The 17,867-nt window shown below is 48.8% G+C and overlaps 1 protein-coding gene across 11 annotated transcripts in view; it reads left to right on the forward strand.

Moving 5' to 3' along the window:
- The window catches only part of vps13c (vacuolar protein sorting 13 homolog C), a 54,915-nt gene that overhangs the window by 15,291 nt on the left and 21,757 nt on the right, over window positions 1–17,867 (forward strand). For 6 of the 11 annotated variants that reach the window (XR_009062713.1, XR_009062717.1, XR_009062720.1 and 3 more), the window contains 26 exons: window positions 370–502; window positions 1,457–1,678; window positions 1,764–1,920; window positions 3,942–4,015; window positions 4,110–4,169; window positions 4,234–4,381; window positions 4,863–4,979; window positions 5,035–5,138; window positions 5,242–5,409; window positions 5,562–5,866; window positions 9,398–9,533; window positions 9,661–9,769; window positions 9,845–10,068; window positions 10,141–10,300; window positions 10,560–10,633; window positions 10,723–10,782; window positions 11,774–12,113; window positions 12,176–12,279; window positions 12,334–12,501; window positions 12,576–12,880; window positions 13,539–13,686; window positions 14,794–14,935; window positions 15,012–15,130; window positions 15,513–15,670; window positions 16,043–16,275; window positions 16,353–16,672. Coding sequence is in view for 2 of the 11 variants with exons in the window: in XM_057831572.1 (XP_057687555.1) it covers window positions 370–502; window positions 1,457–1,678; window positions 1,764–1,920; window positions 3,942–4,015; window positions 4,110–4,169; window positions 4,234–4,381; window positions 4,863–4,979; window positions 5,035–5,138; window positions 5,242–5,409; window positions 5,562–5,866; window positions 9,398–9,533; window positions 9,661–9,769; window positions 9,845–10,068; window positions 10,141–10,300; window positions 10,560–10,633; window positions 10,723–10,782; window positions 11,774–12,113; window positions 12,176–12,279; window positions 12,334–12,501; window positions 12,576–12,880; window positions 13,539–13,686; window positions 14,794–14,935; window positions 15,012–15,130; window positions 15,513–15,670; window positions 16,043–16,275; window positions 16,353–16,672 (4,288 nt within the window). In the remaining 9 variants the exon portion in view is untranslated. Of the gene's footprint in view, window positions 1–369; window positions 503–1,456; window positions 1,679–1,763; window positions 1,921–3,941; window positions 4,016–4,109; window positions 4,170–4,233; window positions 4,382–4,862; window positions 4,980–5,034; window positions 5,139–5,241; window positions 5,410–5,561; window positions 5,867–9,397; window positions 9,534–9,660; window positions 9,770–9,817; window positions 10,069–10,140; window positions 10,301–10,559; window positions 10,634–10,722; window positions 10,783–11,773; window positions 12,114–12,175; window positions 12,280–12,333; window positions 12,502–12,575; window positions 12,881–13,538; window positions 13,687–14,793; window positions 14,936–15,011; window positions 15,131–15,512; window positions 15,671–16,042; window positions 16,276–16,352; window positions 16,673–17,867 lie in introns of all 11 variants that reach the window. The other 5 variants (XR_009062715.1, XR_009062722.1, XM_057831610.1 and 2 more) reach the window with 3 other exon arrangements.

Here is a 17,867-nt window from a genome sequence, read left to right on the forward strand (position 1 = left end):
CCAGGAAAGACAGCTCCGCTTTCAGCGCCGTTGACGGCAGTAGATACAATCTGTGTATTTTGAACCAAAACCATTTTTTGCCTCACCATTCCAATATTCAGCTGTGTGATAGTTGCCGATACTGGACGTTTTTTTTTTTTTTTTTTTTTCCCCCCTCCCTCTTTTAATACTGAATTAGGGCGTACTCACCCCTTAGCTCATTGACGGTGCTCGACATCCGATCTGTCGGAAGCGGGAGGGGTGGCGGCGAGAAAAAAGGAACATTCCTTACTAGCTTATTTGGAAAGTGGAGGGCACCGTTCATTTTTAGCCCCGGTACCGATGACGTCATTTTTTTGCCATAGCCACATAGTGTGCGTGCGTTTGCAGGTTTAAGGTGTCGGGCGAGCTGCCCCTGGTGCACGTCAAGGTGTCGGACGAGAAGATCCAAAAAGTTCTGGAGCTGGTCCGCGGCATCCCGCTGCCCCGCGGACGCTCCGCACCTAAGGCGCCCGGAGACAAGGTATGGATTTTTTATTCCGCTCGCTCACAGTGATTATTTGTCGTATACCTGTTTCACCTGCCAAAATAACATGGCTACTGTATATTATATTATTATAATTATTATATATATTATAGCGCGTACGAAGCGACATGCACGCTTTGAGCCAGTGAAAATCTGTCAACTAATATATATATATATATAGGGGTTAGAACATGTATTTGATACACTGCCAATGAATTTTCCCATTGGCAGTGTATCAAATACTTGTTCTCCCCACCGATATATATATATAATTTAAAAACAAAATGATTTTTTTTTTTTCTTACTGCTTTTCATTAAAACAAAACATCATGACATGAACATCATTGAGCATGTCTGGGGTAGGATGAAAGAGGAAGCATGGAAGACGAAAGCCAAGAATGTTGATGAACTCTGGGAGGCATGCAAGACTGCTTTCTTTGATGTTCCTGATGACTTCATCAATAAATTGTATGAATCCTTGCCGAACTGCATGGAAGTCATACAAAATATGAAATTTGGATCGCACAGCACCACTACTTCATTGGCTTATTTTGTGTAACATATTTTGTTATTTGAAGTACATTTTTTGTTCAATTTTCACACTACTTTCAGTAGGCGACAAAACTTTTTGTCTTGCCAAAAATTGACCTTAATGTCTTCATTAAGTGATCAATCTTTTTTCAGTGAAACAAATATATTTTTCTACATTCAAGATCATTTGGGGGGGATCTTAGCTGTTATATGAGCCATTTCTGAAATCAATTGAATCACTAAAAGTCAGGTTATTAGCAATTGTATCTACAAAATGGATAAGTGACAAGACGTTTGTCAGGGACTGTATATAAATGTTTTTTGAAATGAGTAAAATGATTCAGGATTAAATTGAGCAGGAGCGAACACGGCATTGGAGCGCGTCGGAGTAGATTTGGACACGTTGCCCATATTTGGCAGGCACCGACCCGGGCGGAGTACGGAGCGCCGGCGCTCGCCATCGGACCCGCGCCGCTCGGCACGGCGGAGACTGGTAAGATCGGGTTTCCCGTTCCCGGACGGTCCCCGGCCGACGCTCCGTCTCATTCGGCCGACCCGTCAGATTCGGACAGCGACGACGAGCCGCGGCGCTCGGCTCCGGAGGAGCTCACCGACCTGCGCTTCGACTTTGAAGTCAAAGAGGTCGGTGGCGTTCTTTAGCTTCCGCTCCGTCCGACCGTCCGTCCGTCCGTCGCCGCGACAACCGACCCGCTCCCGCCGCCTTCAGGTGCTGCTGGAGCTGACGCGGCGAGGCGACGGGGAGGGGACCGCGGCGCTGGCGCTGGGCGTTTGCCAGCTGGGGGCCCGGGGCCAGATGAGGACCTTTGACACCGGCGTCACGGCGTACCTGCGGAAGATCACGCTGGACTACTACCGTGTACCGGGTGAGCTCGGCGCGGCTAGAAAAAGACTCCGACATACGATATTTAGAACAAAGGACGGCCATTTTGGGTCAGTGCCAAATAATATACAGCAGTGGTCTCCAAACTATTCGGCCTCAGTGGGTGCAGGATTTAACTCCCAACAAAACAAGACCACAGCTTTTCACCAATCTGGTGTTTAATAAGTGCACTCAGGTGCTGCTTGTTTTAGTACAAACCGCATTGGTTAAAAGGTCTGTGCTTGATCGTTATGAACAAAAACCAGGACCCGCAGTGGCCCTCGAGGACCAGTTTGGAGACCCCTGATATAAAGTCATGTGAAAACATGAGGACACCCCATGAAATATGGAGTTCTTTTTTAAGAATATCAATGTCTGATCTTGTTTTTCTTTATCACTGGAAAATAAATGGATTTGATTGCAGGTAAACAACAAAAACAAACATTGTTTTACCCATTTAACCAAATATATCAACAAAAATGCTTATTCTAATTGAGGAAGAAGTTAGGACACCCTAACATCTAGTGTTACACCCCTTAGCTGATATAACTCCAGTGAGACACCATCTAGCAGTCTTTGAGATCGGTCTGAGGAAAGTTTGCCCCGCTCCTCGACACAGAATGCTTTCAACAGTGAGATGTTTGAGGGGTTTCCGCCCGTTTCAAGTCATCCCACAGCAACTCAATGGGATTAAGATCTGGAGCCACTCCCCAGCAAGTCCTTGGTGGATTTACTGGCATATTTTTGGTCATTGTCATGTTGCAGGGTCCAGTTTGGCTTCAGCTTGATATTTTTTCACAGATGTTCCTCTAGCACCCTCTGATACACGATAGAATTCATGGTAGATTCTATGATGGTGAGCTGGCTTGGTCCCGCTGTAGCAAAGCATCCCCAAACCTGGAATGCTGTATTGTATTGATTTAGGCCAAACGTGTGTTGTTCCGGTGTCAAAATAATTCCATTTTAGAACATTATTCCAGAAGTCCTGGTCTTTGTCTACATTCACTCTGGCAAATTTCAGTCTGGCCTTCATGTTCTTCTTGGAGAGCAAAGGGTTCCTCCCATGAAGGTTAAAGTTGTGAAGTTTCTTTCTGATTGTAGAGCTATGCACTTTCACATCAACATCACAATTTAGGGTTTTTGGAGACTTTTTTTTTTTTTAAGCCTCTTGCGGTCTGCTCTCGGGGTGACCTTCCTTGGACGGCCAGACCTGGGCATGTTGACAATTGTTTTGAATGTCCTCCACTTGTAGACTATTTTCTCGACAGTGGAATGCCTGATTTTATTTTATTTTGAAATCCCTTACCAGACTCATAAGCATCTACCATCTTTTTTCTGAAGGCCTCAGACAGTCTACTTCAAAAGTCAGTCACTGTAGAAAGTATTCTTTGTTGAGGAGTGGGTGGGGCAAACTTTCTTCAGAGCGATGTCAAAGACTGATAGACTGCGTCTCGCTGAAATGATTTCAGCCACAGGGGGTAACACTAGCTATTAGGTGGTAGGATGTCCTGACTTTTTCCTCAGTTAGAATCTTCATTTTTGTTGATGTATTGGGTTGAATGAGTAAAACAGTGTTCATTTTTGTTGTTTACCTGCAACAATCACTTTCTTTTCCAGTGATAACGAAAAACAAGATCAGACGTTGATATTCTTAATACAGAACTGATTATATCATGGGGTTTCCTCATTTTTTTACATGACTGTAGGTAACAGGCAAGTGTGTATTTTCAAATGGTTATAAATTGCTTCCTGTTGGTTTGGGGCCTTTACTTCCTATTCATTTGGTTCAGTCACTTCCTGCTGATTTTGCTGTCAACAAACAGTACTTAATATAACACGTCCCATTTATTGTTGGAAACGTCATCGTATTTATTACGTCGCTAGATGCGGCCTGCGCCGTGTGAGCCGACGTTTTCACTCGTCAGCCGTTATAGTAGGATTTTCATAATCCCCAATGATCGTCATTATTGCGAACCTCGGGACTGCAAATATCGTCTGTTATCTTCGGTTTGCCCCTTCTCTCAGGCGGCGATCCCCTTCGCCTCATCAGCTGCTCGGAGGAGCGAAACGCCGACCTTCTCAAGGTGGACTACGTCAGGGTGAGTGAGTTGGCGCCGTCCGGTCCGGTCACGTCCGAGCCGAGCCGAGCCGAGCCGAGCCAGAAGTCGAAGGCCGCGCCTTTTTGTCCCGCAGGCCGACGCGGACGGGCCCGGCTTCCGGACGCTCTTTGACGGCACGGAGCAAAAGCTGGAGGTGGGTCCGAAGGGTCCGGACGGACGCCGCTCCGTATCTGACTTGGCCGGCCGTGCCGTCTCAGGTGGCCTTTTCGTCCCTGGACTTTCATCTGGACGCCAAGGCTTTGCTGTCCGCCGCGGAATTCCTGTTCGGCGCCGTCCCGCCGCATCTTCGCTCTGGACGCGACCCGGACGGCGAGAAGCGGGCGGACGAAGGGCGGGACGGGACGGGTGAGTCCCGAGTCGCCGAATTCTTTCAACGAATGGGTTGGGCTACGCCAATGGAGAAATGGATGGACAGTTGTCATTGGGATTTTTCTTTTGTTGGCTTTTCAAGTCACTATTGATTTTTGGGTCACTTCCTATTCATTTTAGATCAACTCTGGCGATGGCCCCAGCCCCAAATCATTTTGGGAACTATTTTTGTCACTGCTTGTTGATTTTGGGTTACTTCCTCTGGATTTGGACTCGTTTCTAAGTTGCTTGTTTATTTTGTTGACTTCCTTTTGGTTTGATGCGCACTTTCAATTGATTTCTTGGTCAATTCGCCTTGATTTTGGCTCATATCCGTGAGAAAGAAACTGGTCATGGCCCCCCAAATTCATAGTATATGTACTCCTATTTCTATTTATTTATGTGGCATGTAGGTCATATGTTTCTGCCAATATCGTGTCATTTGCTATTGGTTTGGGACATTTGTTTTCTCTCTCAGCGCCCAAAGGCGTCGGAGACCCGGACGTGATCAGGTGGAAGTTGTCGGCGGCGCTGGGATGTTTCCACGCCGAGCTTTGCGACGACCGCCGCAGCGTCGCCGACATCCGAGTGCAAGGTAAGCGGGCGAGTGCGCCCGGAGGACGGCGGTAATCCGGGTACGTCCGTCGCAGGCTTGGAGGCGTCGGCGCTGGTCCGAGCCGAGCGGACGGAGGTGTCCGCTCGCCTCCGAGACGTCGCCGTGCTCGACGTCGACCCTCGCTGCGTTCACAAAAAGGTCTACGCTTTTACGTTTCGTATCGTCTCCGTAGCGGCTGAAAAACAGGACGGATTTTCAAGAGTTGACGGTTGAAAACGATGAATCCGTTTCATTTTTGAAGGTGGTGTCCATTATGGGTGAGGAGGTCTTCAGCTTGGAGCTGTCTTTGTTTCCGGGGTCCACCCTGGGGGACAACTACGGGGACATGTCCAAGGTGGACGGCAAGGTCACCCTGCGCCTGGGCTGCATCAAGATGGTCTACCTGCACAAGTTCCTCACGTCGCTGCTGGTCAGGACACAAACAAACTCCTTCTCGGGGTCGGCGCCATCTCGCTCAAATCGAAAAGTGCCTTTAATGTCCTGAACGGAGAACGACAAAAAACTTCCCGGATGGGCTTTTGAACGAGAAGCTCGTTCATAGCGCGACCTTTGTCTCCTCAGATGTTCGTGGACAACTTCCATCCCGCCAAAGAAGCGGTGAGCGCGGCCACGGCTCAGGCGGCGGAGAAGGCGGCGTCCGAGGTGCGCCGCTTGGCCCGCAAGAGTTTCCGCCTGTCCACGGACATCCGGCTGAAGGCGCCTCTGGTGGTGGTGCCGCGCTCTTCCGCCTCCCGTGACGCCATACTGGTGGACCTGGGCCTCATCACCGTGTCCAACGGCTTCTCCGTGGTTCCGTCCCGAGGATTCTCGCTGCCCGCCGTGGTTGAAGAGATGGACGTTCGGCTCACGCAACTCAAACTCTCCAGGTAGCCGTCGCCGCCTCTGCGTCTCGTTAGCTAAACGGTAACGCCGCTTATGAGCCCCGTCCAAAAATGATTTGACCTGTGGTCTGTGATTCTTCATGGAGTGGTTGAAATGATGACAAGATGCCATTTCTGCCGACTTCCAGTTGATGTCGGGGCATTTGTAGCTTGATATCGGCTCTCAAAAATCTCTCACCTTTTGGCGAATTCGCCGTTTTGAAGTCAAAAATCTTGACCTACGTGAATCGTGTAGATCTGAGGAGAACATTTTTAAGGGGGGGGTTGTTGTATAGGGAGATTTTTTTCATGTGAGACGCTTGGTAGGCAAGCGGGGAAAGCGGCACAAAGCCCAAAAAGCGAACCAGAGTGGCCAAAACATTGACTTACCGTATTGCCCCGAATATAAGACAGCCCTGATTATAAGACGACCCCCTCTTTTTCAAGACTCAAGTTTGTCAAAAGACTTTTTGAACACCAAATTATTCTTTATACAGAAAATAATGACAGTACATCCGAAACAAATGATTCTGACAATATATTTGAGAGAAAAAGCATGTTATTTTGCCTCATTCAAATCTTAATATCTGAACTAAAGTGCAATCACATTCGTAAATGAATGGCTTCTGGTTTTTGAAATGTAAACAATCTATTGTGATAAAACGACAAAATTGCAATAACTATCAAAGTGAGGTCTAACTGTAACTGTAGTCTTGAAATAAATCTGAATAAGGAAAAATATTGCAATAAAATAATGCAAACTTGAGAGCAGCTGAGATCTGTCATGACAGAACATTACCAAGTTCAGCATTCACTTCAATTTATTTATTCGATTTATTGTTATAATAAACAAATACAGTCCTTATGCACCGTATGTTGAATGTATATATCCATCTTGTCTTTCCATTCCAAAAATAATTTACAGAAAAATATGGCATATTTTATAGATGGTTTGAATTGCGATGAATTACGATTAATCAGTTTTTAAGCTGTAATTAACTCGATTAAAAATTTTAATCGTTTGACAGCCCTAATCTTTAGTAAAAAGAAAGGGCTTAGATATATTTCCAACCTCCCTTGTTATGCCTGGCCAGAACACAACAAGGGGGCTTCATACAAATCGGCCCGCTCATCTCATTTTGAACACCACCATCCCCCTTTTTTGATCAGAGGCGCAACTTGCCACACGCGGGTGCCACCCTGAATGTGAACAAAGGCGCTTCTGTTATTATGCTATACCATTTCGTTAACCATTTCAAAACAATTCCTTTGCTTGTCCACGCTCCCTCTTTACTCACGAGAACAAACTAAGAAGCGTTCACTTCACCACCCTTCACTCACAATGAGAGAGGAAAGAAAGAGTAAAAAAGAAAGAAGGGGGGGGGGGGGGCGCATACTCACACACTCAAGCAATTTGAGCTCCGTGACAAATAGAAAACACAGATCCGCGGAATAAGTGGGTCGCCTAGCGCCCTCCCCAGGGTGAAACGCTGCCTCGGGAACGTTTCAAAGTACATTCGATTGTCACCAGCACAAAACGGATCGTCTAAATTATCCGGAGCGACTAACCGCAGGGGTGCTCGGAATGCACTTAAATCGTGTACGCATCAACCGTCGCTCTGCCTCAGGGAGCATTCTTGAATGCATTCGATGGTGTTCTAAGCTAAACACGAAACGGGTCGCTTTTAAACGCCCGGAACTGTCGCCTCAGGGACGCTCTTCTGCAATCAATTATAATCTAGGTTAACCATCGCTCAGCCGCAGGGAGCGTTCTAGAATGCATTCGATTGTGTTCTAAGCTCAACACAAAACGGGTCGCTTCATAATGTCCGGAACCATCGCTTCAGGGATGCCCTTTGGCACTCAATATAAATATAAAATGAATGCATTCGATTGTGTTTTAAGCTAAACACGAAACTGGTCGCTTTATAATGCCCGGAGCGATCACCTCAGGGATGCCCTTTTGCATCAATAAACATATTATTAATTACCCCATATCCATTCAGTCCTCTCCGGGACAGCGGTGTATTACAACAAAAAATAACCTTGTACTATATTGGCGCCTTACCATCTGTCCTAAAGTGACTTGAGTTCTCCAAATTCTGTGTCGCCTCCCCCGCTTCAAGAATCCTGTCCGTGACGCCATTTGAAGGAAAAGAGTTGATTTTTCCTTGTTACACGTTGTTTCATTCTTATAACGAACAGGAGTTGATGACACAGAATTCAGAAATAAAAAAGAACAAAGAATTTACACTTATAGACAGACAAACAGAAAAGACCGGTACCGGGATACAGAGCGTGTCCCCCTCCTCCCAGCACATAGCCTTTTTACTTACATCCAACTTGGGGGAAGGGTTAACTTCCTCTCTCAAATTGCTTGGAATGTGCAACCCCCAGCCCTGATCAGATTACATACACTGGTAAGAGGACCAAGAGCCTGTGTTAGGATGTAGAATGAAATTTGACTGCTTCTACATATGATTATGTGAATAAATGGAAATATAATTCTACGTAACGAGTTCACATAATTCAGAATTCAGATTCTACACTAAGAATAGCTTTAAAATGACACCCTTTATTAAAAACCTGATTGGCAATGATTATAATACTACTATACAGTATATACTACAATATTAATGCTAGATATGTTTTTTAAGAATGGTTTTGAATCATGTTGGAAAGACAAAGTCAGTGTTCTGGATCTGTTCTTTTGCACTTGTTAATGCTATCAGCATTTGACTTCATTGTTTATTTGTGATTTATTGTTGTTATTTACGTGTTTATTTGTACTTTAATAAAGAATTTAAGTGTTCCAAAATGTTTTTGTGAATTAATAAGCGTCATCAAAAATATCATTGCTAAATTAGTAAAAAATAAAAATAAAAAATGGGGGGGAGGGATTATTAGATCAGTCGACTAATCGTAAAAATAGTCGGCCGACTAATCGGGAGAAAATGAGTCGTTTGAGACAGCCTTAGTGTACTGGAACACATTTCCGCCACACCTTTTTAAACCCGGACCTATTTTCATGCCTGCACTTTCTATTGATTTGGGGTTTGGAGTTTCCGGGTCACTTCATGTTGCTCTAGGGGCATTTATGGCTCACTTCCAGTTGATATTTGGCCACTTCCTACTGAATTTGGGACATTTGCATGTAACTTCCTGTTGATCACGTCCTGCAAATTTTGGGGCTTTTCACTTTTTTTAGGAGCATTCACTTCCTTGTGATATTAGGTCACTTCCTGTTGATTTTGGGGCATTTCGGGGTCAATTCCTGTTGATCTGGGGGAGTTTCCAAGTCACTTCCTGGTAAGTTTAGGGCTTGTCAGGTCACTTCCTATGGAATTTGGGGCATATCCAGGTCACTTTCTATTGCCAGCACGTAACTTCCTGTGATTTTTGGCCATCTTCCTCTTCATATTGGGTGGTTTCCTGTTGATATTGGGACGTTTCCAGGTTACCCCCGACCTGTAGATTTTGGGCTAGGGTCACTTTGTGTTGATATTTGCGCAATTACGAATGACTTCCTGTCCGCAGAGCCACATCTTGCGCTTCGTACATTGAGATTCTGGAGCCTGTGAATGTCGAGCTGGCGGTGACCAGAAACATGGCCTCTTCCTGGTTCACCGAAATCCCGGGGACTCGCATGCGAGGCGTCCTGCCCTCTCTTAAGGTAGTCATCTTCGCTATTAGTCGTCCAAGTCTTTTTTTTTTTTTTTTTGCAGTTGAATATAGTGTGTATACTGTCCACTTCAATAAATTGCTATTATTTTTTGAAAGTGCCTTATAACTTTGTGCAGTTGAGCGTGGGGGAGCAGGACCTGCTTGTGTTGATGAAGATTCTGCAGGAGAATATCGGCGAGGGAAGTAAGGAGCGCCGCGACGGAGAGGACGGCAAGAGGGCCGAAGGTGACCGGGATGTGAAAGCCACTTTTACTTTTTGTTTGGAACTTTTAGCGATCGGACCGTTTTCTCGGTCCGTAGACGAGGCGGAGTCCGAGGAGCGGCGGGCGGCGGCGGCGGCGACATCGGCGGCGGAGTCCGAGGAGCGGCGGGCGGCGGCGACATCGTCGGCGGAGTCCGAGGAGCGGCGGGCGGCGGCGGCATCGTCGTCACCGTCGAGGCGAGGTAGCGGCGGCGCGGCGGAGGCCGTCGCTAACGGCGCCGATAACACCGTCAACGTCTCGATGAACTTTGAAATCAGTGAGGTAAAAGAGCACGGACACCGCCCTAGGGGTTGCCGAACCTCGCTCAGGTTTTAAATTCGCTGGCTCTTCGAGGTTCTGCTGACCTTGAAGAAGAAAGCAGACGGCGAGGTGGAATCTCCTTTCCTGGAGTTCCACCTGGCTCATCTGGGAATGGACACCAAAGTCAGGAAGTACGACACCTGTGCCACCATGTACATCAACAAGATGATGCTCTCTTATCTGGAGTTCAAAGGTGACAATGTCCTCCCCCATCTAACGCAATTCCCTTCCTACTTAACTCATTCAACCCCTATATACAGTACGTACAGTTTCTCGCTCCCTTCCTACCTACTGTACTTACATTACTCCCTTGCCTGCATAGGGAGTATCTTGATCCCTCCTTCCCTCTCGAGCTACCTTCCTACCTAGCTGCATTCCCGTCAACCCGGCTTACCGACCTTGTTTGTGTTGTAACATCTCTGTTCATGTGCGTCTTTGTCGTGGCGACGCAGACCCCGGCGGTGAACCTCTGCGTCTCGTCAGCTCATCGTCCGGCGACGAGCTGCTCAAAGTCCAGTACTTCAAGGTCAGGACTTTGCATAACTTAACCTTTTTATTTTTAAGAGCACCACATCCCTGGCGTGAAATGCTTTTCTGATCTTTGATTGTTCTCAGGCTGACCGCTTTGGTCCAAACTTCTCCAGCGTGTACAAGAACACGGAACAGATGATCAACGTGAGTAACGTTAATGAAATTCCAAAGCGGGTCTCGTCCAGTTCCAGTTTGTGAAAGTGTTCCCGTGAGTTAGAGACTGTCAAGAATAAGGCATTGGTCTTAGGCTACGTTCATACTACAGGTCGTAATGCACGAGTCCGATTTTTTGGTGTTTTTCCGACTCCGGTGAGGCATTAACTTGGCGGTCTGAACGGGACAAGTCGCATAGAAGTGGACCACTTCAAATCCGATCAGGGTCACTTTTGTATGTGGTTTAAATCCGATTTGGGCTACATTTTTCCAGAACGTCACGGCGATCTGAACTGTCAATGATCCCAAATTGGAATTCGTGCAGCAATTACGTCATCAAAGAGCGACAGAGACTGCACGCTACGGTAGCGGTCGGTTCAGCTTTCCGTTAGCGCCTAGCTTGCCTTGAACACGGCTTTTGGGGAATGGTCAAGCTTGGCAACAGTCATAAAAAAATAAAAATGGGTTGAGGATAAACCTGAAAATGATTGGTTTTCTCTCTGCTCTACAGTATATGAGCAATATTTCAAGATTGCTTACGTGGCCGAGAGTCGAGGCAAACTGCCCGTACGTGTGCAAGCTATTGATTCATTTAAACTTTGAAAACAAGCCTAAACAGGGATTATATATGTCTGTTATTTGTGTCCTCTTTTTGGAAATCAAAATATGATCGCCCGGGAACGATGGATGACAGCCAGCATGTGTTTTGATGCTTCTTGCTCAGTGCGTGTCGGACTGCGAATTAGTGCGCATGCGTAATACTTGAACGGTCTCAATGGACAAAGCCAGTCTCAACGGGCACGCCAAAAAAACAGATATGCACAAGTTAATTGAAGATAACTGAGATCTGCCTTTCACCATGGATTCCAACCGACCAAAACGTGTCTCTCCGGCGTACCTCGATCCGAACGACCGACAATGTAAAACGGGGCGAGGTGTTTGCGATGCGATGCTCAGATCTTGACATTGTTTGGTCTTCCAGGTGAACTTTGCCTCCCTGGACCTCGTGCTGCACACGCAGGCTCTCCTGTCCGCCGTCCGCTTCTTCTCGGGGGTTCTGGCTTCGGGCGGCGGCGCGACCTCTGCCGAGAAACCGATCGGGTCCGAGGCTCGAGACGGCAAAGCCGCGGCCGGTGAGTCCGCCGGTCAATCGCGTCTTTTTGGACCCGGCGCATCGACGGTCGATCCGCGTTTCCCGCCAGACGGCTCCGCGGGGCCCGCCGTCGGCGAGATAATCGGCCTAAAGGCGATGGTGGCTCTGGGGGCCTTCAACGTCCTGGTGTGTGACCAAAGAAGCAATATTGTGGACATTAAAATCCAAGGTAAGGATTTTGGCAAACTCACGTGGCGCAGACGCCCTTTAAGTACTCACCGTGCTCTTCAGGTCTTCACGGCTCCCTGTTGGCGCAAGGACCTCAAACTCACATATCGGCCCGCCTGAAGGACTTTGCGGTTCTGGACGCGGATCCCGCGAGCCTCCACCAGAAGGTGGGTCCGAAGCCGCCCTCGCTATTTTGAAAAATGACGCCGGTGTCCATTTAGGCCGTCTCCATCGTGGGGGACGAGGTGTTCAGTTTCTCCGTGAGCCTAACACCCAACGCCACGGAAGGCGCCGGGTACGCCGATACGTCCGAATCGGACGGACGGCTCAAGCTGAACGTCGGCTGCGTCCGGGTGGTCTACTTGCACAAGCTGGTCACGGCTCTCCTGGTGCGTCTCCCTCAAAGAGATCTGCCCGGGCGCTCTCTCTGAGGTCCCTCTTTTGGGTGTTCCTTCCTCCGCAGAACTTCACCGATAACTTCCAGACGGCCAAAGCGGCGGTGAGCGCCGCCACGGCTCAGGCGGCGGAGAGGGCGGCGTCCAGCGTTCGGGACTTTGCCCAGAAATGCTTCCGTCTCTCCACGGAAGTCAAGCTGAAGGCGCCTCTGGTCGTCGTCCCGCGCTCGTCGACGTCCTACGACGCCCTGGTGGCGGACCTGGGTCTGATCACCGTGTCCAACGCCTTCTCCTTGCTGCCCGTCGACGGACGTCCTCTCCCGGCCGTGGTCGACAACATGGACGTACGACTGACTCAGCTCAAAGTGTCTAGGTCAGTCACCCCGTAAGGCCGGACGAGGGCTCTTATCGATAGATTACAGAAATTTAAAAAAAAAAAAAAAAAAAGGAACCAACCGGTGCTCGGCCATTCCTTACTACGCAGCGAAACGTCCTACACAATGCTCAGCGCGCTTGCGCATGCATCCACACGCATGCGCACATGGGTTAGAAGCAGCGAGTACTCACTATTTTTGTTTTTATTTAGTTATTTAGAACCTTTTCACTGCCTCAAAGATGCTTTTTGCATGTATTACCCTCTCATACTTTTAACCATTGTGTTTTTTGTGTTAGCTTTGAAGCAGTTGACCACATTAGTCACGTAGCGTATTTAAACCGTCCTTATTTGATATAACTACATTTAAGTGTTTTCTGCAGGCATTTTTTTTTTTGTACGTTATTCCCGTATGCATCTAAACAAAACAAGTTTAGAGCACATGGTAGTACTTTGGGTGTCAAATTCGACTAAAGTAAGGACGTTTCGCCGATGTAGGAGATTTTGGCAGAACACCGGTTGCTACCAATGTTTACCACGGAAATGGACTTTATGTGAACTGTCAATTCATTGGCTTCCTGTTTATTAGTTGTAGAATGATTTCCTGACTGATCCCAATCACGGCCTCGTGTCGTAAATCGTACCATTGTCCCGTCAGGACGTGTTTGGACCCGACCGGGTGCGGACCCTCCAGCGAGCTTCTAGAACCGGTCAACCTGAACCTGAGGATCAACAGGAACTTGTCCGCCTCCTGGTACGACAAGATGGCAGCCGTGGAGTTGGACGGAGACCTAAAGCCAATGAAGGTGGGAACTGGACTGGGATAAATGCATCTTCCGTTTTAGGCAAAATCCAGGCGTGCAAAAGTTATCGGCCAGTTTTTGGCAAAAACATGCATTTTTCATGGCACCATTCATTTCCAATGTCAACTCCAACAGTAGACACATCCAATCCACTCTTGTTGATTTTCAATTTGGATCTGAAAAGAAAAAAAAAAAATGTTTGTGGCCATCATTTTTGACAAAATTCCTCAAATTGCCCAAAAACGAACAGAAAGTGAACCAAAATATACAGGGCGTAACCCAGAAGGACACCAATATCATCAGAAAGTGACCTCCAATCGACAAAGTGCCCCGAAACCACGAGCAGGTGACCAATGAACAGGAAGTGACCCACATCTTAAAGGAAGTAACACATAAGTATGTGGAAATGAACAAATAAGTGCTCTAAGATCAACAGTAAGTGACCAAAATCGACAGAAAATGACCAAAAACAACAAGAAGTGACCCTAATTCAGCAGGTTGGACCCAAAAAGTGAGCCAAAATCAACAGTGACTCACCCTTAAACCAACAGGTGACCAATGAACAGGCAGTTCCCTAAAAGGTACAAGTGACCCACCCATAAGTACCCTAGAAGGAACAAGGAAGTGAGCTCAAATCAACAGGCAACTGAACAAAAAACAGGAAATCATCCACCCAGAAATGAGACAAAATGAAAAAGGAGTGATCCGGAAACGCTCCAAATCCAACTTGAAGTGATTCCAGAATGAACCAAAATCAACAGGAAGTGACTAAATAAACAGGAATGACTCAGAGTTAACAGGAAGTGGCCCAAAATCAACTCATTGCTTGCTGTTGACAACAATTCTTTACAAGTGGCTACATCTTACAATGCCAATAGCATTCTGGGATCATTTCCTGTCTATTTGGGGGCATTTCATGTTGAATTTGTCTCATTTCTGGGTAACTTCCTGTTGATTGGGGGCCATGTCCGTTTGATTTTGGTGTATTTCTGGATCAGCTCCTATTATGGCCCCCAATACCGATGCCAGACGTCTACTCCGCTTCGACTGGGAGGGGCAAACCACGTGGTGTGAATAAGTGGACAGTAAAAAATAATCCTGACCACGTAGGTGGCGCTGAGCCGGGAAGATCTGAAGGTGCTGCTGAAGATCCTCACTGAGAACCTGGCCGAAGCCGGGGGCCCGGCGCCGGCCGGCGAGCCCGAGCCGGCGACCGCTTTACAGCTTCCGGTAACCGCCGGCCCTCAGACAGGTTTGTCGTCTTCCCCCGAATCTTCCCAAGCCGTCTGCCTCGGTAGGCGCCGACAGATTTTGGTGCCATGTTTCAGGCGGAGCCGGGAAGCGGGTCGTCCCGGATAAAGACGAGGATGAAAGCCCGGAGTCCGTCAAGTTCAACTTCACTATCGAGTCTCTGGGATTGGTTCTCTACCAAGATGAGCCCACGAAGGTAGGTGAAGAACTGTCTCCGATGGAGTGCTTCGTAGTCGGTCGGAAACTCTCCCGACGGCCGGCGATCCTCTCGTGGACTAAAGTCTGACCGAAATCGTTGCGAGTGGCGACTTGACTTTCAGTCATAGGAGGGTCATTTTCCAGCAGAAGTCGGGGTTATCTGTGTCATAAAAATAAGGATCGGTTTCACCCTTTCCAAGGGAGTTGAACACGTTTCATAGGAAGTAGGATCCCTGAATTTCTGCGTGACTAGGCTAGGTAACCAAACGGATAGGACCGACCGACCGACCGACCGACCGCTTTCAGTCTTTGTTTGAAGAAAAGAAGGATCCGTTCGGGTTCATCCCCGTGCCTTCTTGATTTGACCTATTGTTCCGCAGTCCTTCGAGCAAAGAAAGCACCGTCTTGGCGAGTTCGCCCTTCACCTGCTGAAGGCCTCCGGGAAGATCTTTAACAACGGCGGCGCCGAGTTCAACGCCGTCCTGACCGATTGCACTTTGGACGACCAGAGGACGGGCGTGGACAGGGTCACCTCGCGGTAAGTCAAATGGTTCTGTCCCCAGGGTCTCTGATCTGAAGCTCCTTCCGCTTTCGAGTCGGGACGGAGAAAGTTTGGTTTGGTCCTTTCAAAAATGTTGTTGACTGAAAAAGCCATTTCTGGAGATATTGATATATATTGATTTGATATCGGATTTTGGCGTCTGACAACATGAGGACACCGGTTTATCGTGGTTTATTTTATTGTTCCCATAAAAGGCTCCGTCTCGGCTGACTTGCATAACGGCCTTTTCGTGTTTTCAGTCAGAAGAAGAGCAATGACGGTAGTTCTCAGAATGCCGGGTCTGTAGCCGAGTGACTTTCGGGACGAGGAAGAATCGTTTCAATCCGTCCGCGCTCCTCTCCTCCTCAGGATGGTGAGCCGTCGCGACGACTCCGGCGGAGGCGCCGCCGTCGACGTCACGTACCGGCAAAGCGCCGGCGAGCGCTCCGTCGTGGCCGTCCTGCAGAAGCTTTACGTGTGCGCCAGCGTGGAGTTCCTGACGGCCGTGGCCGACTTCTTCCTGCGGGCTCTGCCGCCGCGGCCCCTCCCCAAAAGCGACAGGCCGAGGCACGCGGCGGAACAGAGGAAGCGTCCCGAGGCCGGTAGGGAAGGACGCCTCCGCCGGTGCGCGCTCGCTCGCCCGCCCGCCCGCCCGCCTCACTGTTTGTGGCGCTTTCAGCGCCCCCGTTCAGGACCGCCGTGCGCGCGGTGGTGGTGGACCCCGAGGTGGTGTTCGTGGCCAGCCTGATGGACGCCGCCGCTCCGTCCTTGGTGCTGTCCTTCCAGTGCGACGTGAGCGGCGAAACGGAGGGGGACGGGAGCCGGACCCTGAAGGCCCAGCTGATGGCCCTCCACGTCCTGGCCTGCCCCTTCATCCGCCAGCGGGAGGACAAGGCCGTCACTACCGTTCTGAGACCCTGCTCCGTTGCCGCCGAAATCAAAAGCGGTCCCGGGCGAGCGCCGGTCGGATCCGTTGCCGTGGAGGAGGTCCTCGTCAAGGTAGGGCTGGCCCGAGTACACAAACCGCCAAACGGATCCGCGCGGCTACACAAAGTCGGGCGACCGACCGACTCGGCAAATATTTGAAATATTTTTAGCGCCGGCCGTTCGCTTTTTTTTGGGGTGAGTGTCCAAATTGGACTTGCGTTGATCCGAGTAGATTCTCTTGTATCTTGGCCGCATGGGAAATGACCGTCACGTGACAGGACATCCGTATACTTGCTTAACAGCAGATGGCGCTGTTCGTGGGTGAGAAGTGGAAGGAATTTCAGAATACCGAAGGGGGGACACTCCAGGCTTTTATGTCTGCCAGACTTGGGCATGATTTGCACGAAACGGTAACGGTGGTTTACCTGTACTCGACTGCGTACGGTTAGGTTAGATTTACCCAACCTCAACCGCGCGCAGTTAAGTGCAAAACTGTCACGTCTCTGCCTAAATCCCGCCCCCATTTCGCAGACGGATAAACGCCCGGCGTGCACCTCCGGTTTTGACGTGATCTCGTCCCGGTGGCTTTTGTATAGTGAACGGCGCCATCTGCTGCGACGGAAGGGAACGGATGGCGCGAGGCCTGATTCTCGACCATCATCGAGACAATTTCTGTGGATTTGCAATCAAATGCACTCGGATCTGTACGCAAATTCTGTAAAATGCCGTCTTTTTGAATGGTAGATTTTATTTGCTGAAGGAATCTGCCCTTCTGGCCAGACCGACAGAATCGCGCCAGCCAAACCGCCGGAACCGCGCTGGCGCAGATCCAATGAGCCGGGCCGGCGGGAACCCGGCAATCCTGCCAGAAGGACAAACTCGGTGCGTTCACCTTAGTCTTAACCCTTTGTGCTGACCCCATCTTGAAAGGTTTAAAGAAGGGTCACCGAGAACAAATTGACAATTTATTCGAATCGACAGAGACCAAAACGGCAAGGCGAAACACTCAGGTGGGGAGGCAAGGTCACCCTATCATACCTCAATAAAAGTTCCCGAGAAAAAAATGACAACATTGAGTTAAAGATTCAGTCTTTTGAAGGCTCTCGCAGGGCGGGCCGTGGGCTTGAAGAAAGGTGTGTTTGGGCTTGTTGTCTGTTTGTGGATTGGACCGGAGGATTCTGCAGTTACTGTTGTCTGGGCAACGAGGATGTGGATTTTGGCCGTGGTGCAGTTGGTAGCCTGAGACGTCCTTGGACCGAAGGGTCAG

This window comes from Corythoichthys intestinalis, chromosome 1 (assembly GCF_030265065.1).
Source record: "Corythoichthys intestinalis isolate RoL2023-P3 chromosome 1, ASM3026506v1, whole genome shotgun sequence".
Taxonomy (NCBI): Eukaryota; Metazoa; Chordata; class Actinopteri; order Syngnathiformes; family Syngnathidae; genus Corythoichthys; species Corythoichthys intestinalis.